A 26,822-nucleotide genomic window follows, 5' to 3' on the forward strand; every position below is an offset into this window, starting at 1 on the left:
AGAAAAGAGCTTCATGCCCTCCTCTTGTCACAATAAATTAAATTAGGCACACATTTCCATGCCCTAAGGCTGCAAAGACCTTACTCGCGAATTTTTGTCATTTTGTAGATTGCAGAAAAGATGTGAATTGAATATAGTAAGTGTCAAAATCTAAAGTATATGAAATTTTTATCCTAGTATTGAAAGTAAAGAAAGTAACACTGCTGACAGCAAAGTGTTTCTGCCACATTTTGCACAAGTCTTAATGCTGCCCACCAGCAGCACAACACCACTTGCGCCGAAAGGCAGGGGGTGCTTGTAAATCAGGATGAAGCCATGAGTGGCAATGATGAAAGTGCACCTTGCTGATTTTAACAGAAGCAACAGCCTAGACCTAAATGAAAGTGGCAATGGAGCATTATGACAGACCTTCAACTTGTTTTCTTTCCGGTTGATGATGACAGCTGTGATCTGCTGGTCCATGAAGATGAGGATGGTGGCCAACATTGCAGGGGCTATGGCCGCTAAGATCGTCCACCAGGGATTGCGACCCAGCACCGGAATTAACCAGCCACGGCCCTCCCAGGTTGGCTACGAGTGTGAATGGTTTGTCACTTGCATTGAGTATAATGGTTGATGCATACAAAATGTATTATATTTGCATAGATACAGTGAGCTTTACGTTTAATGCGATTAGCATTCTTCGGCTACTTCATGCACTTTTCAGGAGCTGTCTATCTGTCCGTCTGCCTGTGTCTGTCTCTAACCATTTTCCCGCCAACATGGGTCACTGGGTAGTCCATGGTCCAATGGTTAGAGCATTGAGATGCTGTGATAAGGGAACCGAGTGCTAAACCAATTGTTGGGCCAACTTGGGTAACGAGTATGTGACACTGTGTATGTGCCGCCCATCAGTTAAACCGCTTTACGCCAACTTGTGCTACTGGGTTTGCGCCAATGCTTATGTGCCACTTTTCAGTGAACCTCGTTCACTCCAACTTGGATCACTGGTTATGTGAAATCAGGTAGTGTGCCACACTTCAGTGAACCTCTTTGATGCCAAGTTGGGTGACTGGGTATGTAATACTGGGCATGTGCGGCTCTTTAACGAACCTCTTTAACACCAAATTGTGTAACAACATGCCACTTAGTATGTGCCACTCTTCAGTGGCAAAAAAATCATAAAATTTATCCGCAGCTCAGGGGATCGAACCCACATCATATATACTGATACAACTTGTCTGAATGTATATTCACACAAGCGCTGCGTGCGGACTTTACAGTGGCACTGCTGAATGACTCAGCGTGTCAAGAGGGAAGTGTGAGAGAGGAGCCTGGCTACATACACGCTTCGTACATGACACGCCGCTGCGGCGACAATACGGTGTGTCACTACATTGCTAATTGCATTAATGTCGACGCTCATCGTGAAATGAGTTCTACTGCGATTGTTCTTTTGTGTTTTGCATTTTGGTAATCTCAACAAAAGAGCATTTCATGCTACATTTTGGATCATGGTACACTGGACGGTGCCTTGGGGCCTCTGCAGTGTGGTCAAGTGAGCCACTAGCTCACTTGGCACGGTGTTGCTTTACGCAATCTTTACCTAGCACCGGTGTTGGCTTTACGTAATCATGCATGCGTCATATTTGACACGTGCACTCTCCAAACTGTGACTAGTGCAAACTGCCTGAAACACTCGACGACACACTTGATTCTTTGCCTCCAGTACACATATAAATGACAGGCAAAGGCAACTTCATTAGCAGTACGCATCACCAGCTTTCCATTTGTAGCTGTAGACCAGCTTTCAAGACAGATTTTTACATATGGAAGCTGTATAGTTTGTTCTCATTATGAACCTCATGTGACTCGATTACAGCCCGCCCAATCCCCTCTGTGCAGAGCAAAAGGTTACAGCAGTTTTACTTCAAGCAAGCCGCTGTACCTCTTCTTGAATGAATTCTTTATCTTTTGTGTCCAGCGCACTGGTTTCTGCCACTAAGTGCCTCGGCAATCAAAGAACCCATCCAATATTTGTCAGGTAGATATGCAAAGCAGCACAGCGCTTTACACAGGCAGCCACAGGTTAAAAATTGCAATTTGACGTTGATTGTAAGCTGTAAATATACCTTTTCCTTTTTTTTAAGAACTCTGTTACATAGGGTCGTGTTATGTTCACACGAATGCAGAAAATACGTGTAGTAAGCAGCTTCTATAAAGCAACTTCTTCCGATTCTTTAAGCTCACCTCAAACTTTTCGGGCACCTCCAGCTTAGGAGTGTCCAAGCCAAGAAGCATGTCCGTTACAGTCATGAGTAAGATGGCAATGACCACGGAAAAATCGCTCACCAGCGCTCGCACCTGTGAACCAAAACACGCAACATCCAACACATGTGAATCCAGATGCTGCAGCAGTAATAGTAATTAGTTCTCCAGTTAGAAAAAAAAATTCTGCAGATCCCGCATGCTTTAAATATCAATGCTAAGCAAACCATTCTGGTGGTATCCAGCACCCTTTGGGATTCTGCTAAGTGTGACCAGATGAATCAACATGCCTGTGTAAGGTGAGGAATTGTGTGTGCGACACCAGCATGCATGTGATGACAGCAGTAAAATGACAATGATAATATGATGTCAACAGCAATGGCGTAACCTCCGATTTATTTTACTCTGGTGAAGAAACATTACTACCTGTTTATTTACGCTCTGGGCTGGTCCCAATGACAAAATAAGAGCAAAGGACATGGAGATAGGATATCAGAGGGGATGATAGTAAGTAGTTGAAGACTATACAGTCAACTTTCATTAATTTGAACCTTACGAGACCGACGAAATGGATCGAAATATCTGGTGGGTCGGATTGAACAAAATGCAGAAAGAACCGCCAGAACACACCGCCTGATTCATTTGGCAGTATTTTCCCGATTCTGACATGCCCCCCGAATCAAATGTGCCCAAAGTATAAAACTAACATAGAAGCGACATTAAAGCTCCTAAACAAAGTAGAAATTTAATGCATACCCGGTTTTCTACCAATAAAAAGACCAGAGCCCTTCCACTACTGTGAAGAGGGAAGCCAGCGAAGCTGTGACTATGGTGGGTCTGCTGTAGTGAATATTGCTACAGTGAATTAATAAATTATCATTATTGATTATATTGAGCATCTTCAGCATGTTCATCAAAGAGCAAGGACACTGGCGTCTTGTTTTCACCCGGCGCGATGGCCAAGTAGTGCGTTTGCTGCGCCAAGTCAGCCCCATCGTCATATACTAGCGTATGAGCCACAGCGTTCATAGCCGCAGCACACTGCAAGGCAGCATTAGGATCCTGTGAGATATCTCTCGCTCCTGCTCTCGGCGGCTCATATCCACATATCCAACACGGGTATGAGCCACACGTGATTCATTCATTCATTCATTCATTCATTCATTCATTCATTCATTCATTCATTCATTCATTCATTCATTCCTTCCTTCCTTCCTTCCTCCCTTCCTTCTTTATTTCTTTCTTTCTTTCTTGTCCCTGACTCATACCCACATATTCTTTCATTCCTTCTTAATTTCTTGTCCCTAGCTCATACCCGCATATCCAATGTGGGTATAGGCCACATATGATTTTATTATCGTTAATCGTGATGCAACTGACGAGCATGTGACATTATTGATGTCATGACCTATCAGTCATGTTAGTCATCCGTTTTTACACTTGTGCTAAGGCACAACTGGCTGGAAACCGCCACGCACGTGGAGCCGAAATTATTGTACACACCGGTCGGTCTACGGATCGCAATCTCCTGGAACCTAGCCCTTAACAGCTTCGCTGTAAAATTGACAAGGGTCTAATATGTGTTGCACAATGGCGGCCGGTTTCCTACAGTCAGCTTCACCACAATACAACCACATTATGCAGTAAAAAATACAAACACCGCAGAAGAAGTTTTGTTTTCACATCCGATTGTACCGCGCAGGTGATCTTTGGGCAAACTTTCTTCGTAAATAAAAAGACATGCGTTAGAATTGGGTAAATACCGTTCTCAGACATTGTGAGCTATTGTTATTGTTTGAAAATCATCCTAGGGCAAGCCGAAAATAGGCGATTTCGATGGCACATTTTTTTGACGTGTGTTCAACACATCCGCAGTCCCCTAAGCTCCACGAAGGCATGCTGCCACTAAAGGGGTGGCTACTGGTATCACTATAGGTGTCAGGCATGTGTATGCTGGCTTGTCAAGTTCGAATTATTTGGCGAAGGCCAACTTTAGGATCGAATCTATGAATGTTTGGGCACATAGAAATGCATCGGCGCCGGCTGGGACCTTCGGTTGGGACTGAATTGAATGAAAAATTTAATTAACCGGAATCAAATTAACACAATGCTACTGTATACAATTATACCATACAGTGTGCAACTAAGCCAACATTTACCATTAGTTTGCATGTAGTGTCACAGCACAGCATATTTGTTGCATGGTCCCGCATGCCATCACTATGGGCACTGTTTGTAGAGCACCGGAGTACAAGTCCCTGTTTGCTCTAGACATTTAATTAATGTTTTATGAGCTGCTTCCTGCACACACAAGGGGCCACATAGCCAGAGGAGTGCCCCAGCGTTGTTGGCCAGCAGCCTGTGCATGCAGCAGCAGCTCAAGAGTTCCTCCCATGGCACCATGAATGCAATTGGCCTCAAGAGCAAGTGTTCAAAGGTTAACGGAGCAGCCAAAATAATAAGTACAACTACCGCAGGAACTTAACATCTTAACAACTGCACATCTGGCGATGCAAACCAAAAAAAGAAGCAGGAGGGTCTCACATAGGTAGGGAAGTAGCTGCTGGTTCTGAAGTCCTTCAAGAAGACGGCCAGTGTGAATGTGGTGATGAACAGCAGCACTGAAAACAGAAACACGTCCGGATAGTACTGACAGCCCAGACCCTGCAGAGTGCCTCCGGCGTCCTTGCAGGCATGCTTGCTCATTATGGTCCAGTTATAAGTCGAATTTTGCAAGTCCGTTCCATTTGGCGGTACACAGTAGCAGTCAACACGCAGGTCAAGATCTAGGTTCATCGGGTACTTGTGGCCGATCTTCAACACCTGCACACATGACAACCAAAAAGCAATGTAAGTACGCATGCTATTAGCATGCACGTCCCCCTCTAGAGAAGTGCACTGAAATAAAAGTTAAAAGTAAGCATTTTATATACAGGCAAGTAGGAGTGTGCAAAAAGTACTTTTTGAGACCGAATAGAATAATAGTTGAAAAGTGCTAGAAGCAAATCAAATCGAATAGGAATCAATTAATGGCAGAATTTAATAGAATACCAAATATTTTTCTAATAATTTGCAAATAATGTACAGCCTTCGTACCATTAATATCAAATAATTTTCACACCCTAGTATTCACAACATTAGAAAAGATTCGTCACTACACTGCACATTATATAGCATGCTTTATTAAAAGCACAGAAACAGGAAGACAGCGGTGTGGATCAGAGAGCAAATGGGGTAGCCGATATTCTAGTTGACATTAAGAGGGAAAAAATGGAGCTGGGCAGGCCATGTAATGCGTAGGATGGATAACCATTAGAGTTACAGATTGGATACCAAGAGACGCAAAGCGCAGTAGATGGCAGAAAACTAGGTGGGGTGATGAATTTAGGAAATTTGCAGGCGCAAGTTGGAATCAGCTAGCGCAAGACAGGGTTATTTGGAGATCGCAGGGAGAGGCCTTCGTCCTGCAGTGGACATAAATATAGGCTGATGATGATGATGATTAAAAGCACAGAGGGATTATTAAGAACAATTACTAAGCAGTCCGTTCGTAAACTTAAGGCTCTTCGGAGCATACGCGATAATGCATTATCATATAAAGTTTAGAAAGGTAGCCTTGTCGGCCAAATTAATATTTGTGTATGCCTTCACGACCAAATGGAAGACCGAAAATAACTGCGATGGCAGACAGAAAAAAAAGCGCTTTTTCTCTAGTTTGAATGGTCATGGCAGATTGTGCCACTATAGTATGAAGTATGTTTTAATGAAATGTATTCATATTTAATTGGATAAGAGTACACAGGTGCTGTATCTACAAATTGTACCAAACAATACCTACTGCCAAATAGCATGCCTAAACATTTTATTGCAAGTGGTCTTGTTTAGCCGGAGAAGTCTGGCTGTCTGAACGAAATACCTTGCTGTCCACTGTTATGCCCATTGGGATGAACGTTATCACATTTCTGTGTCAATTTCATGCTCGATCGTGTGCAGTCGACAACGTTAAGTATTTGAAAACTATTAGAAAAATATTCAGATTTTCGAATAGTGACCATTTGATTTGAGGGCCTAATCGAATAGTGCTTTTGAGCACTGAATTAAATAAGCCAATATTCAATTTAATATTCAAAAGTTTCGTATATTTGCACACCCTTACAGATAAGCATTTTATAAACAGATATACTATGCACCCACTCCTATTTTATGACTCCCATGCTGATCACCACGGAATAACTTTACCAACTTATATGTGCACACATAACTAAGCATGCACTCCTTATATTCTTGCAACAGCAGTTAAAAGCTCCAAACGGGTTATGCTCTGTCTGTATGTCTGCCAGTTCTTTCCATTAATGTGATAGTCCCCCCACTACAAAGAGTCACCTTGTCCCACTCATCCAACTTCCTTCAGCATATTGTGACATAGTACTAGTGAGATAAACGTGTCAATATAGTAAAAAAAAAAGTGAAAAAAAAAGAAAGAAAATATAACAAAAAAGAGAGAAGGACAGGTCCAGCTCAATACTCAAATCTAAATGACTGAAAGCATGCTTGTGTTAGCGAAGTAGCAGCAAAAGCATTCAATGTCTGCCTCATGCGGATGAAAGCAATGTATGATACTTTTGAGGGAAGAACGTCGATTAGACGTGTATGCACAGAGAATGACAACCAATATTTAAATACTGTAGTACCACCATTAATGTGGTGGCAATAAAGATGAAGTTCTCTTGGCACACAGTGGAGAACACGCTCGGTGCCCAGCTATATGGCCGCAATATTTCCCAATTCCTCAGTCATGTTCAATGGGTCCGTTTCCATGGCCAGGCTGCCTTTCTCAATAAATGTGGCCGCTCATCGCATCTCAGCCGCAGCAATACATTTAAGGCTTCTATATATCTCTTGTGTCACAATGGCACATACTCATTCTGATGCACTGGCCAAGAATGCACTGGCCAAGTGACCTCTGTTTTTTATACAGCAACCTCCATGCCTGGCAAGATGGCAGTTATCGATCCAGTTGCAATCCCGGTGGCACATAACCAGTGACCCAAGTTGTTTACTTGGCAAGAACGCATCACCCTCAAAGTGGAGGGAAAGAGCGCAAAAAATTGCACTTAAAAAAATTTGTTGGCACTTCCACTCTGTGAAGATGGTTAACCAGCGAAGCTTAAACTTGCGGTCCCGGTGTTTATCAATGGGTTAATCCTGAGGGTTCATTAAAGTATTTCTCAATTATGAGATTACACGCATCTTCGGCTGCGACAGAGAGAACGACGTCATTGACGGTATGCCCGCAGTCTGCTGTTGTCGCTTGCGTTCGATGTCTCGAGCTTGCTCGGCGGCGTGGTTAGCAGCATTCGGCCACCATTGCCACTTGCGATTCTTCGAAATTAAATTGCTTCAAAATTAAATCTATCCGTTATGTAAGACAATTAATGATTCATACCCCCTTAAGCAATGGCTCATACCCCCGTAAACGTGGCCTCCCCATTACGACGACAGAAGAGAAATGAAATTCTATGCTGGAATGATGAGCGGCAACGCAGCCAGCTGTGGAAGAAGACGACAACGACGAATACGGGAGCAGTGGTACGAGCGCGTGCCGAACACGAGCACGAGGGCGACCCAAGGGGTGCCAATGAGCCAGCTGCCGAAGAAGACGATGACGCTCGAGTTAATGCTGATGATGATAGTTTTTGTACACTGGCAATTTCACCTAGCCATATACGATTTTGCCTAGACATATAAAGCTTCGCTTTAAAAAAAATTCAGTTTCGCCTGTAACGCCAAGCAGTGATAAGATTGCTGGAAAAATAGGAGGTCTGTTAGAAAAGTATCCGACCTTTGGCTGAAGGAAAAAAAAAGGTTTAACTGGAGCGTTGGAAACCTAATCACCCTAAAAGTAGTCTCCTCGGGACTCCACACACTTCTCCCAGCGGTACTGCCATTGTTGGAAGCATTCTGAGAAGGCCTCTTTCGGATTGGAGTTTAGCTCAGCTGTCGTTGCAGCCATAATGCCCTGTCTTGTCTGAAATCGCACACCTTTCAATGGCCTCTTGATTTTGGGAAACAGCCAGAAGTCGCAGGGGGCCATATGAGGAGAGTAAGGAGCCTGTTGAACTACAGAAGTCTGGTTTGTCACCGAAAAAGTCTGAATCAAGTGCGATAAATGCGCAGGAGCATTGTCGTGATGGATGCGCCAATTTCCTGTTGACCACAACTCCGGTCTCTAGCGCCGCACAGCATCATGTAGGCGACGGGGGACATCCCTGTAGAACTCTTTGGTGATTGTTTGACCCTGTGGTGCGTACTCGTGGTGTACCACACCGTGGGAGTCAAAGAAAGCAGTCAGCATCACTTTGACGTTGCTGCGCACTTGGCGGGCCTTCTTTGGTCTTGGTGACGTGGAATGCTTCCACTGTGATGACTGGGATCTGGGGCGCGATCTTGTACGCGTTCCAAAATGGAACGGAGGCGTTCCGTTCCATCGAGCCGCACACGATTGGTCAATTTGAACGTCGCGGTTGAAATTGGCCAATCGTGTGCGGCTCGATGGAACGGAACGCCTCCGTTCCATTTTGGAACGCGTACAAGATCGCGCCCTTGGTTTCCGGGTTGTACCCATACACCTAAGACTCATCACCAGTGATTATGGTGTTCATGAAGTCAGGGTCACTGTTTGTGGAATCCAGCATGTCCTGTGAGACTTCAACACGAAGTTGCTTTTGCTCCACCATGAGCAGCTTTGGCATGAATTTCGCCGCAACTCTCTTCATGGCCTTATCTTCGGTCATAATGGAATGTGCAGAAAAAGTGCTGATGCCCACCTCTTCCGCAATTTCTCGAATAGTCACACGACGGTCCTGCACCACCACAGTGTTTACTTCGGCAATGACCTTGTCATTTCAGCATGTTGATGGCCGACCGGAGCGTGGCTCGCTCTCCACCGATGTGCGGCCGTCTTTAAACCGGTTGTACCACTCCTTAATCTGTGTGCTGCTCATAGTATCGTCACCGAAAGCCGTCTGAATCTTCCGAATGGTTTCCACTTGGCTGTCGCCCAGTTTCTGGCAATTTGATGCAGTAGCACTGCTCCAGTCGCTCCGTCATTTTCCTTGCAATAAAAAAAACCGACGACAGCACTGCGCACTACCTCACTCAAACGCTGCGTCTCAGCGACTGACGCTATCGGCAGGCGGGAAAGAATTCGCGCATGCGTACTAAGTTCAAGGTCGGCTGATGCAAGCGCGCTTGTTTAATATCCATCAGGTGTTCTAAAGAAAAAAATGAGGTCGGATACTTTTCTAACAGACCTCGTATAATGCACAGTAAGCTTTAGACTGTTACGTGTGGCTTTTGTTGGAGTGAACATTCGCAGGTGCAAACGAGCAAGCTCTTTTTGAGAAGTGAAAGAAGTGTAAGTCTATTCATTTATGGAAGTTGCGCTTCCCAGTGCTGTGATTTATAAAGACTTGACTTTCTTCCTCCTCTTACCTTTGCGGTAATATTTTGGCTACCCCATTAATAGGCCTCATGCTATCCTTGAAGAAATGACCACGTCAGCGCCATACAGTAAACATGAGAAGAAGCCAGGCATTAGAAGACTAATGAAGAGGAAGCAGATGAGCTGCTTAAATGTCATTAAATGTAGAAGAAGAAAACTTAATTTAGGAACACCTCCGCAACTGGGAATGTTACTTGCTAGAGCATGGAGAGGGTGCGGACGCCAGCTCTATCCAATAGACAGCTGTTGAGCAGGCATTAGTCAATCATGGCAGCTGTTAGTGTGATCATGCTCTCCACAATCAGTATTCTCCACTGCTGCAGCATTGGTAAAGTAGCTGAGAGGTTGAATCTGTTAGTCACAAGTTCGAATCCTCTTGGAACAATAATAATTTTTCTGTTGTCATAATTTTCTCACAAAGGATTTTGGGATTCAGCAATGGCACCGGTGGACATCAAAACGACCAGGAGAGTGAGCCCATGACAGCTATCACTATAAAATAAGAGCTTTCTTATCGCCACCACTGTGGATCGAAGTAGCCGAATGTACTAACGACTGTTCTATTGGTGTAGCTGCCATGCTGGCAGCTTGTGTGGAGGCTTGTAGGATGCATGAAGCAGACTCAGAGGTCTGTGGCTTCATCGGATGTATTTTGGAGGCAACAGCAGGCAACTTTGAAGCCAGCAGGCATTCATGTGCATTCAATGACGCTCAAGTGTACAATCGTCGCATTAAACTAGCACGTTTACTTGTATTGCCATTGGCAGTTCACACTGTTGGAACAAATCAGTTTCATTCAATAACGACTTACGTTTTCAATCGCTTTGTAGATAAAGATGAGTGAAATGAGGGTTGCAAAATTTTCTTCTGTGAATCGTGTAATGTAGCACACTAGCGCACTGGCATCAAAGGCCACGAGAATGACTAAGATGGCTGCTGTCCATAAGCCAATCCATAGCCGTAGTGAAAGATAGTCCAGGTCATGGTCCCTGAAAGAATTGAAACATCACAGGCATTAATTTCTTACTTGGTTTCAATGTGCATTTCCTAATAATTTTATCCATGAGAACTCCTGTTAAGTTCATGGAACCAATGCCAGCATTCACAAACTTCATGTGATTTGCACTGCAATGCAAGCTCTGGATTCCACAGAAGGCCTTTGAATTACAAGTGAGCTATCTCTATATGCCTATCATGCATATCTTTCAAAGAACGTAAATTTGTTTTCCATGCTAAATTTTTTATTGAAAATAGCCCTTGACTGGTCAGTGTGTTGGTCCAGGTTCAGTCCCTTGAAATGGCAATAATCATACACTTGCCCAATACCTGCGATACTTCAGTGGTGTGGGAGAAGCACATACCTTTGAGCCTCTCAAATTAGCACAGACACACGAGTACGTATGCACTTGCCTATGCTCGCATGCCCGCATAAGCACACACATAGACATTAACTTTTGAATTATGTGTGTTTCACAAGAAGTGGCAGTATGCTATTCGCAATCACTGTGTTTGTTCCTCGTCTCCCTCCTTTCGTGATAATTTGGTCACTTGTACAGAGGCTTATCACTATCACAAATTTAAAGACGCTTGAAGTTAGTGCATGTGTAAGATGCTCCTCTCTGATTTGCACTTGCCTGGCACTTTTGATCATGATTAACAATAGCATGGAAAACTGCAAGGAGGAAGTAGATTCATGACAGAATAAGTTGCCATCCACATGGTGTTGACTTTTCCTTTCAAGCTTCTAGCCACGATCTCAGAACAGGTTACGCTACAAATACACTGTGGGCATGTAATGGCAGTTAAAATAAATATAAAACAAATAAGAAAGGAGGCAGCATGACAACTCACTTGCAGAAGTCATATAGAATTGTCTCAAATACTAGCACAGGTCCAGTGCTACCCAGGATAGTCAGTGGCTGACCACTGAATAGGCCATAGAGGATTCCACACACTGCTCCAGACATCAAGCTCTCCATGGCTGCCTGCAAGCACGCAAGGGTGGAGGGTTCACTTGGTCACTTGCTATAAAAGACCTGCCAGACACTGCACACAACTAAGAAAAACACATTCTCAAATAAACACAGATCACATTATTTAAATACAAATTCCAATCACAGCATTCTAGTTCTTGTTAACAGCATGTCTGTCTATAAAAATAAAATGAATGTGCATATAAATTCATGTCATTACAGTTACTTGACTCCCATCAGAAATTCCCCTAATGCATTTTGCCAAACTGTCCATTGCAATTTACCGACATATATTGCAATGCACTCATAAGTAGTGCCTCTGACAAAAGAGCACCATATTGATTTGGGGATACCTGGCAACTACTCTGGATTTTTGAAAACTAAAAGGATTGAAGATAATAAAAAATCTTTTGCACATTTGCTCAAACGTTGGAGAATTTTTTCTTCTTTCTCATCAAGAATGAGCTTCGAGATTGGCTTAAACCACATCAATACTACAACTTGAAACTCCACATAAAAGTAGAAGCTAGTACAGATCCTAATACCCACAATTCTTTGCTCTGTTGCTGAGCCCAGGAGACCACCAAAGGTGATGATGGGCGTAAGGCAGGCGAAATACAAGAAGAACACGGAAGCAATAGACTGAAGAGCGATGGCATCCTTGAAGTCACTCAAGTACCATGGCGCTTTGCGTTTGATGTCGTTGATAAGGCCACCAAACAACCTGCAGAATGGAATATTTATGTTAGAGATGTGGTGGTCAGTGAAAGGGACAACTGCAGTGGATATCCTGTCAAACATATGAGAATGTGATAGCTCCTGCAATCCTTAATGTCCCTTCTGACAGACTATAATTAAATGATAGCGTGTGTGTCCCTTGTCTACAATACCAACATTCCTCTCCATCTCTTCAAGCTTGCACATCTACTTTTTCTTCTCCATTTAAATAAAAAACAGATGATGGAACTCTGTTACTCGCTTGTGAATATACATACAGTTAAACCTGCTTATAATGAACCTCCATATAACGAATTCCTGGATATAACGAAGTTTTTCTATTCCCCGCCGTTACTCCATAGAAGCACATGTATTTGAGACCTCTACGTAACGAAGTGGCAGCGGGAGACCCCCTTGATATAACGAATTTTCCCCTCCGACAACCTAGAGATTTCGCCCCAAATTTTGTCATTTTTGCGCGAGCAGCAACCGGAAGCACCTTCTCCGCCGCGACGGAATGCGAAGTGAGCGCACGTGTGCGTGCGTGCGTGTGCGAGGCGGGCCTGCATCCCTCGACCCGGTGATCTTGCCGCCGCGCGCGTGACCTAATTCCCGCTCCCTTCATTCAAACCTGATCCTGCCGCTTGCTGCAGCTGGCCTAGCCCGCAAAGCCGGCACTCTCTCCTTTTCCAGTTGATGTTGCCGACGCGCTGGTACACGCTGCGACACATCACACTCGATGAGCGCGGACACGCGCTGTCAAACGGTGGCGGCGTGTGGAAGCGCCGCTGGAGAAGCGAGCGAAGTGACCTTCGTGCTGTTGTCTATCGCTTCAACGCAAACTGAGCGCCGAGAACACACAGCACGCACAAAGCTACGAGCCGCCGAGGCACCTACAACTCTGCCCCAACGAAGATCGCTTTCAAGATACGGCCCGCGGCGCGCCGCCGCGCAGTACGCAGTTGATGCCAGAGTACAGTACAGCGCCGCCCCGCTATCCCTCCCCCCTCGCTGGTGCCTCGAGCGGAACGGAAGAAGGCGCGCTTCCTCCCTGCTTTTCTTGCGTGCGCGAGATTTGACGTGGTCGTCGGCTCCCCTCGCACACGTTTTCACTCGCACATACAGCATACGGCGCGCGGCGACTGCGTTATCGCCCTTGGACTTTATACGGAATATCTAGGAGCCAAAACCAATTTTAGGGCCACAACGCGTCATAGACACCATCGGATCTCAAGGGCCATACTTTTGCTGGCGGAAACCGAAAATGCGTCATAGTTGTCGCCCCTGGCACTTTGGGCGGCCAATGCCATCGTCAAGCCACCAAGCCAAGCGACATGAAAAGTCAAAATGGGCGCTCGGGCCGGCGCGGGGTGGCAGTTCGCAACTTATGATGCGGGAACGGTCCCCCAGTTGCGACGCAACAGCGGGGTTACCATTGCATTGGGTTCTATCGGAGCTGTGCCGGGACCGGCCGAAAACGACGTAACAGCCGGGAAAACGCAGCCCCCGGGAACGTAACAGCGGGGTTCTACTGTAACACTATACGAAGCCATCGTGACGCTCGCTCTTCGTTTCTGATGCCTCGCGCTTGTGCGAAACGACACACATCCACGCATCCGGTACCTGGTGTGACATTCCAAGGATGAGTGCTTCGACGAAAACGGAAAACAGGTGCGCGTTACAATTGAGGGTGCATTAGAATCGAGCAAATACGGTAAGCGTTTCCTTCTCGAATTTTCGTGCCGAACCTGCATATAACGAAATCCTCTTTATAACGAAGTTTTTCGGGAATTTGTCGATTTCGTTATATCCAGGTTTAACTGTATAGCCATGGACACAAAAGTGGACATCTACAAAAAAAATTGGGGAAAAGAAAAGCATTTATAGGGAATGTTATGAATGTTAATGAGTCAGTTTTTAAAAATATGTAGTAAACTCTCTTTAAGAACATTAGATAAGACCTTGGAAATCCATCTTGCAAGAATTTCAATGTAACGAAAGTACACATAAATCTATGGTAAACTAATGGGAAACTAAAAGTTGGAAGAAGATTCAACCTCTAGTTGACGTCAATAAAATACAATGTTTTTCTAAGCAAGTTGGGGTGAGAATGGGGTGCAAGAACCATATAACTTATTCTGAGAGGCCTGCAGCATCTCAAACAACAGCGTCTGCATCTTAGACCAGAGACGCAGCATCTCAACGACAGCATCTCAAAACGCTAGCTTTCACGAGGGAAGAATGCAAGAACGCTCCCCTTACCACCAGTACCACCATACCACCGGTATTGCACAGTGGTACCATCGGTACTGATACCACTGGAAACCACTGGCACCACCAGTATCAATACCGAGAGCACTGGTACCTGGTCTGTCTTTGAGATTGGCGCACATTTTTAGATAGCACCATCTTCAGTAACGTCCCACAAAAGAGAGGCTATAAATACACATACCCGATATGAAAAACTGGGAATAATTTGCTAAGGAAGGCATTGTTTTCAAAAAAGGTCCCCATATTGTTCCCATTAACAAAGTTCGTCTTATTTGAGAGTCTGTCCTTGAGAAGCATGCCAGCATGCATGTTGCAACTCATCCCTCAATTAGGAAAGCTTGTAAAAGAAGCATGCCTCCAGACGACTTTCTGTGGCAACGAAGGAAAACTTACAGGGGCGGAGCTACTGCGTCTGTGATACTGTGCCAAGTAGTCCGGCCGAGTTTGACAGTACTTTCTGTCATAGTTTCTCAGAGCAGATACTTAATCGGCATAGCTTGCTACTTGGTTTCACATTTGGCAATATGCAGAAGAGTAAAGTGGAAAAATAAAATTAAAATATCACATTGTGTGGTACATTTTATATTATGCTTTTATGAAAGTGTTATAATAACTAACATGTTTATGTTTTCTGTTCTCCAGCTTAAACAATCGCAAATGAGACTCTGGGACTACTGTCACACGTTTGCTTAGCCTCCTTAGCTCTACCTTCAATGCCACAGAAATTTGTGAGTTTAGTTGGTGTTTCATGTCAGAGAGAAGGTTGCACAACATAAGCTGTTAGAAAAAATTATGCGAAGAAAGGACCAAATGTTCTTTCTTCACACATTGTTTGAGCTTTTTATTGCCCCCTCCCCTATTAACCTGTGTGGCATTACCATCACTCAGTTCTTTTTGTCTCTCAGTCCAGTGCAGCACCAAAGGAATTCCCTCTCCACATTATCTGTGCACACTTACCTTCCGGTTCTCTTAAGACCACTCTCTTCTCTTTCCTTTTCTTCCTCCTCCTCCGGGGAGAAAGCCGGTTCCTTTGATGGCTCCTGTTTCTTGCGCCCTTCCTGAAACCCATGCATGAAAGGAGAAACTGTCATCCACCCGAATGTAGCACAATGTCAGAAGGGAAACCCACACTGGTTTCTCAGAAAGAAAGCTTTGCAGTTGAGGAAAAATTTGTGTTGGTCTGGAATTCATACCCACGATCAATGCCTTTTCAGGGTGGTCGCTCTACCATCTGAGCTAACCAAGAGGCTAGCAGATCACAGCGTAAGGGTGAACTTATTGAAAACTTGAAGCACAGGGACACTGAATATGGCAAATCAGTTCAACGGAATCCCACAAGGTGCCCATGCAATATGCAAACGTGCACTTGTGCATACAATAAATAAAAGGAATGTCATACAGTGTAACATCACAGATTTGAAAGTATTTTCTAATATAAAAATCTGCTAGAGTTGATCTTTGGCTTCCTTGGAATGCTATATAATCATTTTTGCTTGCTGCTAAACAATCAACTAGACCTGAGTATACAGCATCAAAATCCATGACATTATGATGAGCTGTTACAGTACTTCAGGTTGGGATCACCACTTATCTTTCATTCTTGTGTCTTTTCTAGCTCAGCAAGCCTCCTGCCGTAATAAAAGAGGACATTTTGCTACTTCAGAAGCTTAACTTACTAGTGGTAATACTAATAATACTAATACTAATAATGCTTAACTTAAAATTCCTCGCAAGTATCTTCTAAAAATATCAAGCAATGCACCAAATAAAGCTGAGTATTAAAGGCCAATTTTTCACTGCTGATGACCATTAAGACATTTTGAAATTATTCCAGTGGCTGTTGCAATATGACTTAACTTAATGCAGAGGCTGCTATGGCCCTACAGCATTCGAGAAATGTTGGAAGCTATATTTGAACACTAATCAGACGTTTCTTTTAAGAGTGCACTGACCTGTATGTGGCTACAATGGGCAGAAGAAAGGCACCCACCTGTGAGGGAACATGCTGCGGGGGCTCAATGCGAATGGAAGGATCCCAAGCACCTGGAGGCAGCACTGTGGCTGCGTCCAGGAACTCGTCGACTCCAGCCAGAAGGTGGTCTCTGTTTTTGGCCTTGAAGGCTACGTCATGGAAGACCTGAAAGAACAGGAGCACACAGTTATTGTGACACCTGTATCAGCCAGAGGAGTGACAAAAAAAAATAAGGAGGGCCACTATAGTCGCACTGTGAGAAACATAAAATCATGGTGATGGATGGCAATAGGAACAGGACAAGTGTCAGTCCCTGTTCACTTCAACCTTGATTCCATTACCAATTTGCTCCGTCAATTAATTAATGCCACTAACTGCCAGCAACATGTTCAGGACACATATTGGGACTCGCAATAGCACTGTGGCAGTGCTGAGAAAGTGTGGTGAAAACTATACGAAATGTCTTGCTAGTACGCCCAAGTTCGTTCATGTGGCCATAAATCCATGCCAAGGATAGATATGTAGTGGTTATTTGAGAAAATCAGCCCACTGGGCACGAGAAATTATTCTTGTGGTTATCAACCTGCGTACAGCTTACTAAACACTTTTTAGGCATGCTCATGAGTGAGTGCCAAAAAATTGAATCACTAACACATGCTACTTTGTTTTCTTTGCTGTATGAGCAAGAAGAAATACTGAAATACCATCCAGTCCATGCATCCTTTGCCAGTGCAAGCACACTTATCTGCTCTAAGCTTGCAAGGTCATTAACCTTTTCAGACCCAGTGTTTGTCCCCACAGACAATGGCTTTCATCTTTTTCATAACTAAACCAGAAATGATCAGCTATAGATTCAGGCGACACTGTACTTCAAGCATGTAATTATTCTGTTCCCACTGGCTTTAAAAAAGATTGATACTTTGTGTGAGATGTACCACTCTATTGTCATTGACGATGAAAAATGAATGTGTACATAGTGCATTTTGAAAGCCACCAGATGATGCAGCAATCCGGAATGAAAAGTTAACACAAGGAACTGCCATGTGATGTTAAACCTAAATCTTTTTTTAGACAAACAAAAGGCACTTTTATCTGAACAAACCGGAGAGATTGACTCTTTGCTTACATACATGGAGGTGCTGATGCAAGCATGTGCCCGTTCCATCTGACCAAGGAAGTCATTTTTCAGGTTCATAAAAGAGTGGTTGCCAATAAGAACTGACTTTAAAAGGTATCATGTCAATAAGAGATTGTTGGATCTGAGGAGGTTAATGAAAATTCTGTTAGCAGATATAAATACAGACACTGGCATTCCCTTTGGGAGAAGCTGACATTGCTCATACGAGCCAGTTCAACATCATGTAAACTTACAGCAGAAGGCACACTGTACACTCACCTCGTCAGACATGAGAATAGCAATGGCGCGGCCAATCTCGTGGTAGCGCACCATGTTGCCCTGAGGCCCAAGCAACAGGAACAGAAACCGGGTGGGCACGGGCACCTCAGTGAGGTCGCCCAAGGGCACTGCAGCCGCCAGCCGCACGAAGGCCGTAATTGGTCGCTCGAGGAAATCCACTTCGCCAACGAGAATGTTGGATGCTTGGGCTCCTGGTGGAATTTTCTTCATGAATGCCTGGTTTAACTGCACGCACAGAAGCCCAAGGGGTATCAGTACTTGCGAGTAATACTCGTATCAGTTGCCACAACACCAGTTGTGCATCCTTTGAAAGCAGGGCAGAAGGACACAATGAAATTGAATGAAATAACATAACCAGGTCCAAAACTATAACATAAGGCCAATCGCTGGAACTCATATGTGCTCAGCTCAATATGAAGTGACCCAGAGACGTTCGCTGATGCCTTGATTAGCAGGTGAGTCTTTCTTAAGGCACTTTGGTAAAGAGATGTCTACCAAAGATATGCCCACAAGGAACTTATCTTGTTTCAACCCAATTATACACTGCTGTTAAATTGACAAAGGTTTCCTGAAGCAAGAATTCAGAAAAGAAGAAAAAGCCTCAGTAGCGCATTGCACACCAAGTGCAACAAACAACAAAAGGGCCATGTTTAGTCCTCTTCCCAAGAAATTGCAGTGTTACTCCTGTGCTATATTCTTAATTCATTTGTAACAAATAAGGCTCAAGCCATGTGTGTTTCCCCTGTCGCTATGCAAATATGCGCTATTTATTTCCTAGTGCAGCTTACTGGCACTTGGTACTTTTATAACCAATGAGCCACACACATTTTCGCCATAGGAATAAGCAAGACATGAATGATCCTTGCATAAAAACCTAGCTGACAGAGGCTGGACCAGAATGAGAGGGACCCAGGACACACGCTAATCCAAACTGATCCTTCCCTTTGATTCATTGGTGTATTCACCTGCCAGACATCACTTGATTCATTACATTTATTCTTTGCTCTTTAGACTTCAATTTTGCTACTCTGCTATTAGACTTCAATTGTTTCTTTGCTTTAATTTTTTACCATCTTCATGTGCTAGAAATCTGCCAATTCAACTTTTCACTGTATTCTCGAGCAAGACCTAACTTGATTCTTTACAGTACTCCTGTGTACCCCTCACTGCAATGCTACACCTTGTAGAGCTAACTATGATATCTCAAACCTAATAGAAGAGCATGATATAACAATGAGCTTTGCGTAGGCTGACCCTGTGTTGGAGGTCAGGAGAACTGGCATTGGTGGCAGCATCTGTCAGAGTGGAGCCGCTGTGTGCCAGTGCCGGGTGTGGAGCGTGAATGTGAAGAGAATTGGAGCTCGGGCTCTGAGTCATGCCCTCTGTGTTGTTGCCAGAGCCACCTGTTCATAGAAAAAGGAATACCTCTGTTAAACAACTGTCACAACTCCTACAGCAACTGACAGGCATTGACTACAACTTACAGTGTGCATTTTTTCTCATTAGGGAGACTGCTGATACAAGTGCAGCAATAAGGTGCCATGCCTCATTATAAGAACTGCTGTTCTTAGTCAAGCTTTCTAAAATATAGAAAGCAAGTTGCCCGAGTCAAAAGTGATCAATAAGAGTATCAACAGAACTGCATAATGTGAATGGGGACACAACAAAACAACAACACATACGATGGCGACACTTGTGGTCATCTGTCGCTTGTCGTCTCCACTTGTCACGGTCGTACAAGTATATGTGCTTTTTGTGTCCAGATTTTTTTCTTTGTGCAGTTCACTTGACGTTTCTTGTTCAACAAACTGGACTGCAGCAAAGCTTTACCACATTAAATAAAATGGTCTTGTCAACGGCTATCCAGTGAGAGAGATTACTAGGGCAAACTTTAGTTTTATTCATAAACAAAGAAAACGAAACAGTTATAAAAATTGAGAAGGCTGCACTAGTAACAACAATTCTTATAATGAAGCACTGTTCTGTTAACTACAAGCATTATGTTGCTTACTCAGAAGCAAGAGCAAGCTGCTGTCACAAAGCGTTATATTGCAGAATAAAAAAAGAAAGCAGGAAATAGATCAGACATTTCATTCATTCCACACAGGATCATCTTCCAACACATGTGCATACATTAAGAGCATAATACTAACTTCAGAAGCTGAAAATGACATTACACAGTTAAGAACTGCAAATTACTGACTGAACACACAACAGCTGTGCAGGTGCCAGACACAAAACAGGCCACAACAAGTCTCAGCACTTCTTGTGCTGAACATCATGAAAGCACAACAGCATGGAACAGGGCTTCATATATACATTTTTTTTTTTCTTGAAGACTTTGTGCAATACAGAACAACCAATGAAATTGAAGCAACAGCCCATACAGTAGAAGACTCCACTTGACAGGGTATAAGTGCAAACACACTTATTAAAAAGTCTACTTTGCTGAATTATTTAGTTTCAATATCTGGCTAGGTAATCTACCAGTGCCAAGAAAGTGCCTGCAGATATGTTGCATTATATTTTACCTTCATTGCTGCTTCTTTTGTCTCTACAGCCCCCACTGGATTACAGCTCAAGGATTTAATTCCTCCAAAGAACAGATGTATTTGGCATTTGCACACTAAGATTGCACATAAAAAAATGTATGTTAGAAAGAGCTGACGGACTTAGATGACAATATATAAGGCCTATGAACATACTATGTGTAAAGTGGAGTCTCCTTTTCATATACACACATACAGCAGCCATGTTCACATGAATGCGATGAAAATCCAAAGCAGCATCATGTGACAGCTGTCACAAGCACATACTCTTTGAAAGAGCGAATTATCTCAGAGCAACACGTGTGAGCAACATAAGGCGCTAATTTGGCCATAAATGACTGTTACCAAAGACTAAAACTAGAGCTGTATTTTTTACAATTGACTTCTATTGTTTTATTTTCTTTGTTCAATATAAATACAGAAGCATCAGCATCCAGAGTGCAATTAGTAAACTTAAAGTTCGCTGCAAGCAGCAAATTACAATATTTACTGTTATCATCAGCTAGTGGTACTGATCAATTGGAAGCGCAAGTAAAATTGCATCCCAATGAATTTTGCCTTCTGGCTGCATCTCTGACTTCATCCTGGCATAGTTGAGAATATATAACCTCCGAATATACAAGTGCAAGCCACGGCCTGTTCCCCTGCCGAAAATTCAAGAAATGGTAAGCAGAAGTAAGGTCGAAACTGACTTGAGATCTTGTACAAGTGTGCTTGTTATTAGGTGCACTTAAAATAAATATATGGTCACATTTGATGCTAGCACTTTGGGCATCGCATTCATGGAGATAGGGCCCCACAGTCATTGACAGGGCCTGAATATGTGGGGGTTAGCAGAGCTGGCAGTGCGCAAGATGAGAGAAGCCGAACAGGGTGTGGCCACCACCACAACACAGTGACAACATATCAGGCGTGTGGTAGGTGTCGGGTTAGCCGCCAGTGCATTTGCGCAGCCTCCAAGGTGCCTTTGTTACCAGTAGCAGCTCCAGTTTCCTGGTCACCCCTCTGGAAATGCTCTTGACTGTTATGACTGAATTTTGGTCTGGATTGCACGGGTTTTTCCAACCCTAACATCTTCAATGCCCAAGTTTCATCCAGCCCACCAAAAAGTGACTGAGAAATAAAGCTTAAAGGAAAAGACAGTGAAGTCTGGAAATGCCATTCAGGCCAGCTCAGTTTAAAGTGTACATTTAGGCGTATTCATAGCTTGTCAGGGTTGAAATCCAAGGAAGTAGCATCCTTGGATTTCAACCCTGACAAGCTATGGATACGCCTAAATGTAACCTGCATAGGCACATCCTGAACAGTGACAAAACTGCTTTAGCGCCTTGGCTTACAAATAAAAAAATGAACTGATCATTTTAGGAGCACAACTCTTTCTACAAAAGGTGTGCCTGAGATGTTTTCTCTTCCGCATGCATGGTTGTTGATGTAAGTCGCTCGAAAAAATAAAATATTATCCTTGAAAATTTCAACTTAACTTTTGAATTGCTCAATGCATGCTATACATTTTAGCAGGAACACTTAAAGCAACTTTAGGCAGTGTCCGCCCAGAGAATAAAGACCACCTACTAGAGAAAGATAATCTCACCATTAGAGAGCTTTAGCAAGCCACATTCGCTCTACCTTTAGCATTACCTGCTAGCTTTGAGCCTGCCAGCTAATTGAAGTCATGTTCAAGTGAGGCAGAACTTGGCTAGCATGCATTAAACTAGCAGGTGGCTAAGACGGTAGGAGAAACAGCAGAGTGAAAGTGGTATGCTTAAGGTCTCTATTATCAGCAACGGCAAAGCAAAACCTGTTCCAGATTCTGTGCAAGAGCCTTCCAGCAGGGTGGTGGTTTGGAATGCAGCCACAGACAAGATACATCGACATGGGCGAGCGGTTGCACGTGTGTTTGTGAGGCACCTTTACCACAAAAGAGTTCTCTGAGGCTTCTGGTTGGACGCCAGCCTCCACGGTTTGTTGCTTCGGCGTTTGTGGCAGCTGGTGTTGTTGAGACCACCACAGACGATGGATCTGGGTTAAGTGACGGACTAGAATCCTTGCCCCCGTTGGCTGGGTGTCAGTGTTGGTGTTCAACGCCAACCGAAGAAGAAAGAACAAGTGCAGAACAACAACGATGCGGTAAATGCGCCGCAGCACACACAAGCACCACAGTGGCAAACATTTTTTTTAAAGAAGGCATCATCAGAGGCCAACAGACTGTGACAGTCACAAAGCAGTGCTATTTTTCATATGCAATAAGCGACTTGGAACTCTCCTCATGAAATGCACTCTAGTATATGCTAATTTACTATGTCCACTGCCGTCATATGGAACCTGACATTCCTTGTGCAATAGCCTAATCTGCAAGTAAGAACAACAAACACCTCAAAACACCTTAAATAGTAAATTATACTTTTACTTTTTATATCAAATCATGTTATCTTTCCATGGCAAATTTTTTTACTCCAATATGCAAAAGTTGACATTATTAAGAGACAACACCTTCATGTGTTGCCTTTCACGTATGCACAAGGGTGGGTTGATGACTATTTCTTTTCAGTATGCAGATAGCTCACAAAACACATTTTTCTGTGTAGTCATTTCACAACTCAAAAAAGGCAGTTCAGGGCAAGCACATCATACTGCTTGCAGCAAAAAAACAATGACAACCTTTTTCTGGGGATCTTGCAGCACATTCCCAAACAGACTCACTTGTATGAAGCTGTCACAGGACACATCACATATGATGCCAACTGAAATCATTCACACTAAATAGCATTAGCAATTTACACTCACCATTGTTAGATATACACACAGGCAATAATTCAATGTATGAGTGCCTACTCTGCTCATTTTACACTCCTTACACGTCCCGCTAGCATCTATAATGCTGCTGCAACATGAATCCCAATAAGTTATTGCCAACACATTTCTATAGCCCCCTAATAAACAATACAAATGATTTATTAAATCCATGAAGCAGTCTCTTTGAAAATGAATTGATTCGAGAATAATTCCAACAGTAATAGTATGAGTGATAGAATGACAACCAACTGTGGTGATATTACTAGAATAAATATTAACTAAATCTTTGCTCTAAATGAACTGACAAGAGAAAAATTCAGTGAAGTTCATCTCACTTGCAAACTCAAGCAAGTATCCAAACAACCTTCATGACTACTTCAACACAGGCTACATGAGCAACATCTCACCAGACAGGCAACTTGGGTTTATTTTGTAGCCTAAGCTAGCAAGAATGTCCACATAAATCAAAAGGAGCAAGAGCCAGCAATAGCTTCACTAGGCTAAAAATTCCAGTAACTTTTAAAAGAGCAGTCAGTGCCACCTATTACATAGTTAATTCAATTTCCCCTCATATGATGTGCACTGGGCGAATGAAAATGATAAAAATGCCTGACAATTCCAGTGCTTAGGAAGATGAGGATTAAATTGTCAACTGCGTGAGTCGGAGAAGTGTCACCGCAAAAAAAGAGAGCAAACATTACAGTGACATAAGGAAAGAACAACGCACAGACCGATTTCATGGCAGCATATTTGGCTGCAATAACTTTAAAAACTATTCTAAAAGAAATGAAAGACAAAACACAATTCAAAGCACAACTTCGATGATGATAGTAGAAGGTACGTAGAACAGGCACTGGCTATGAACTAAACTTTATATATGTATCTAAAAATTATTTAGAAGTTCTATATTTTCTTGGCCCCTCAAAATAAATTTAGTTGCAAGTTAGCCCCTGTTCTGTGTTTCTTCTCAGACAATCACCAGAGTCACATTTTCTTTCCTTTTGTAAGTACAAACTGACCACCTTACCACAACGTTATTAAATCAAAGGCTCTACAAGCACAAACAAAGTGAATTCTCATATATACAGAACCAAGGTGACGGGCGCAAGAAAAAAACTCAAGGCTGCATACATACTGGAACAGCAGTATTGCACAACAGCCCTGAGGATGGGCAACGTATGTCACACAGGGCTCAGGTGGGGTGCTTACTGTGGGCTCCGAACATGCTCTTGGAGGAATTGCGGCCAATGTCAGCGAGAGATCGGATCAGGGGCAGCCGTGAGCCTTTGTCTGTGCGGTGCCGTTCATGCTGATGCCGGTGACGGCGCAGGAGTACTTCCTTCGTGCGTTCCAGCTGCTCACCCGCCGACAACTGACCACCGTTCACCATGTTCTCCAAGACCAAATCTGTGAGCATTATACACAGACAAAATGTGAAGGCCAGGAAGACAACATAACAAAAGGCAGATAACGAAATGGTGTATAAGGAGAAATTTAGCAGAAACCATTGGAGGATGATTATCAAAGTCAAGCGATGCTCCCTAGTATATCTACCGAGGTATGATGCTTATTGGTTAGCTCTAATTGTAAACGCTATAGGGAGTGCGGACGCTGTTCCCACACATCTCATAGCGAGAAGTAGAAGAGTAGAAAATAGGGCTCTAGATTTTACGAAGTCATTGGTGTGGTTACAGTACATCACAACTACAGCTCAGACAGTAAGAAGACGTAAGTTCAGTCGAATCTTCTTTTCATAGAACATGCTCAGGGCAAAACAATGTTTCTGACTATGACACGTTATACTAGCATGTACATAATGTTCTACAGTCGAACCTTGTTATAATGCAGTCGCATTTGACATGAAAAATCTGTCATATATCCGATATTCATTATAAGCATATATTTGTTATGTGCTGGTGGCAGCAAGAAATTTTTTAGATTTACTTCATTATATCCAATAATTTGTTATATTGTTGTTTGACTACTGCACAAGTTTTAATATGCATCAGCTCTCCGAGCAAGCAAAAACTACTCCTATACACTCCACTCTTTGCCCAGTAGAACTTTCTCGCCTTACGTTGTTACAGTCACCACACTTGCCAAATGGAAGTAAACACATAAGTGCAAGAAACTACAAATGAGATGAGAGTTTTCACAAAGTAGTGTACCAGCTATATTCTCCAAGCTGCTGGCTTCCATGTCAAGCATGATGGTGCCATTGAGAATAAAGCTGCGTAGCTCCATTAGCGAGTGAAGCGAGATGGTTGACACGTGTGGTTTGGACCATCGATCACCTCCTTCTTCCACGTCCTCTTCAAACTTAATCCACCTGCATGGTTGCAAAAAGGAAAACTCAATCAGAGGGTGAGCAGCACGAAGTTAGTGTGTACTCTTATTATATTTTTACATTGTCCTTGTAATGTGGTTCACTCAGTGCCCTGAAAAAAAGTACAAAATGTGCAGAAAGGCCTCTATGAAAACAAAACTTGCACTCTGGCCACCGATACAGAATAACAACCACCAGTTAATCCCCCACAAATCCCCAAAACCATTCCACACCAAAGTAAACTAAAACAACTTGTTCGCCTATATTTCTATAGCCAAGAAGAGTGTGCATTTACACACACACACAAAAAAAAAAAACAAAAAAAAAAGCCAATGACATTATATTTGAGTACGAAATTCATTACTGTAGAAATTAATTTATTATTCATTGGTTTTCTCAGCTATCCACAACTGAACTTCAGTGTGTCAAAAACACTACTACTACTGATTTGTGCATTGTTTCCCATGCTTAAATCAGCATTTTGAGGTGTCAAACTTGGCATATCAAAAATTGCATGATGGACATTGTGGGGTTAATTTGTCCTTGCTCTCGTCTTGTTCAACCGCACTGAAGATGTTTTGATATTCATGCCAACAGACGCGAGTGATGTAGAAATCAAAATGAGAACACTAGATTAACTATAATTTTATGCCACTACACTTCAAAGTTGCATTTGCAAGGGTCTTGTCTTTTGTAAATATAACTGGTAATATAAAGTCTAGGTATGTCTGGAGCAAAGAACTACTGCATTAAGCCGAAATCCAGCAGCCCACAACTCTAAGCCCCCTGCTGCCTTTTGACAGCTGTATTTCAGAAAAGGGCATATTATTGCGTTCAAGCTTTTGATTCAATTCTAAGCACTCTTTCTCATCATGGAAGACAAGTTGCACTGCATGGTTTTAACAAAGACATAGAGTTACAATAGACGATCATGCACACACACTCTCTGCACGCACACTTCAAAGCATTAATACATGGAGGAAAATATGTAACTAGTAATTTTGAGTTAATATGGTATACAATGCAACTTGGAGCATCCGAAACAATATTTAA

The 26,822-nt window shown here is 43.1% G+C and overlaps 1 protein-coding gene across 12 annotated transcripts in view; it reads right to left on the reverse strand.

Moving 5' to 3' along the window:
* The window catches only part of LOC119442887 (electroneutral sodium bicarbonate exchanger 1-like), a 215,272-nt gene that overhangs the window by 27,500 nt on the left and 160,950 nt on the right, over positions 1 to 26,822 (reverse strand). For 11 of the 12 annotated variants that reach the window (XR_007465738.1, XM_037707936.2, XM_037707935.2 and 8 more), the window contains exons 5-17: positions 25,612 to 25,772; positions 24,653 to 24,850; positions 22,565 to 22,708; positions 19,356 to 19,504; positions 18,081 to 18,326; positions 16,703 to 16,849; positions 15,670 to 15,770; positions 12,274 to 12,448; positions 11,603 to 11,736; positions 10,563 to 10,740; positions 4,792 to 5,070; positions 2,230 to 2,343; positions 409 to 570 (exon numbers count right to left, since the gene is read on the reverse strand). Coding sequence is in view for 11 of the 12 variants with exons in the window: in XM_037707936.2 (XP_037563864.1) it covers positions 409 to 570; positions 2,230 to 2,343; positions 4,792 to 5,070; positions 10,563 to 10,740; positions 11,603 to 11,736; positions 12,274 to 12,448; positions 15,670 to 15,770; positions 16,703 to 16,849; positions 18,081 to 18,326; positions 19,356 to 19,504; positions 22,565 to 22,708; positions 24,653 to 24,850; positions 25,612 to 25,772 (2,188 nt within the window). In the remaining variant the exon portion in view is untranslated. The remainder of the gene's footprint in view (positions 1 to 408; positions 571 to 2,229; positions 2,344 to 4,791; positions 5,071 to 10,562; positions 10,741 to 11,602; positions 11,737 to 12,273; positions 12,449 to 15,669; positions 15,771 to 16,702; positions 16,850 to 18,080; positions 18,327 to 19,355; positions 19,505 to 22,564; positions 22,709 to 24,652; positions 24,851 to 25,611; positions 25,773 to 26,822) is intronic. The other variant, XM_037707938.2, reaches the window with a different exon arrangement.

Source organism: Dermacentor silvarum, chromosome 2, assembly GCF_013339745.2.
Source record: "Dermacentor silvarum isolate Dsil-2018 chromosome 2, BIME_Dsil_1.4, whole genome shotgun sequence".
Taxonomy (NCBI): domain Eukaryota; kingdom Metazoa; phylum Arthropoda; class Arachnida; order Ixodida; family Ixodidae; genus Dermacentor; species Dermacentor silvarum.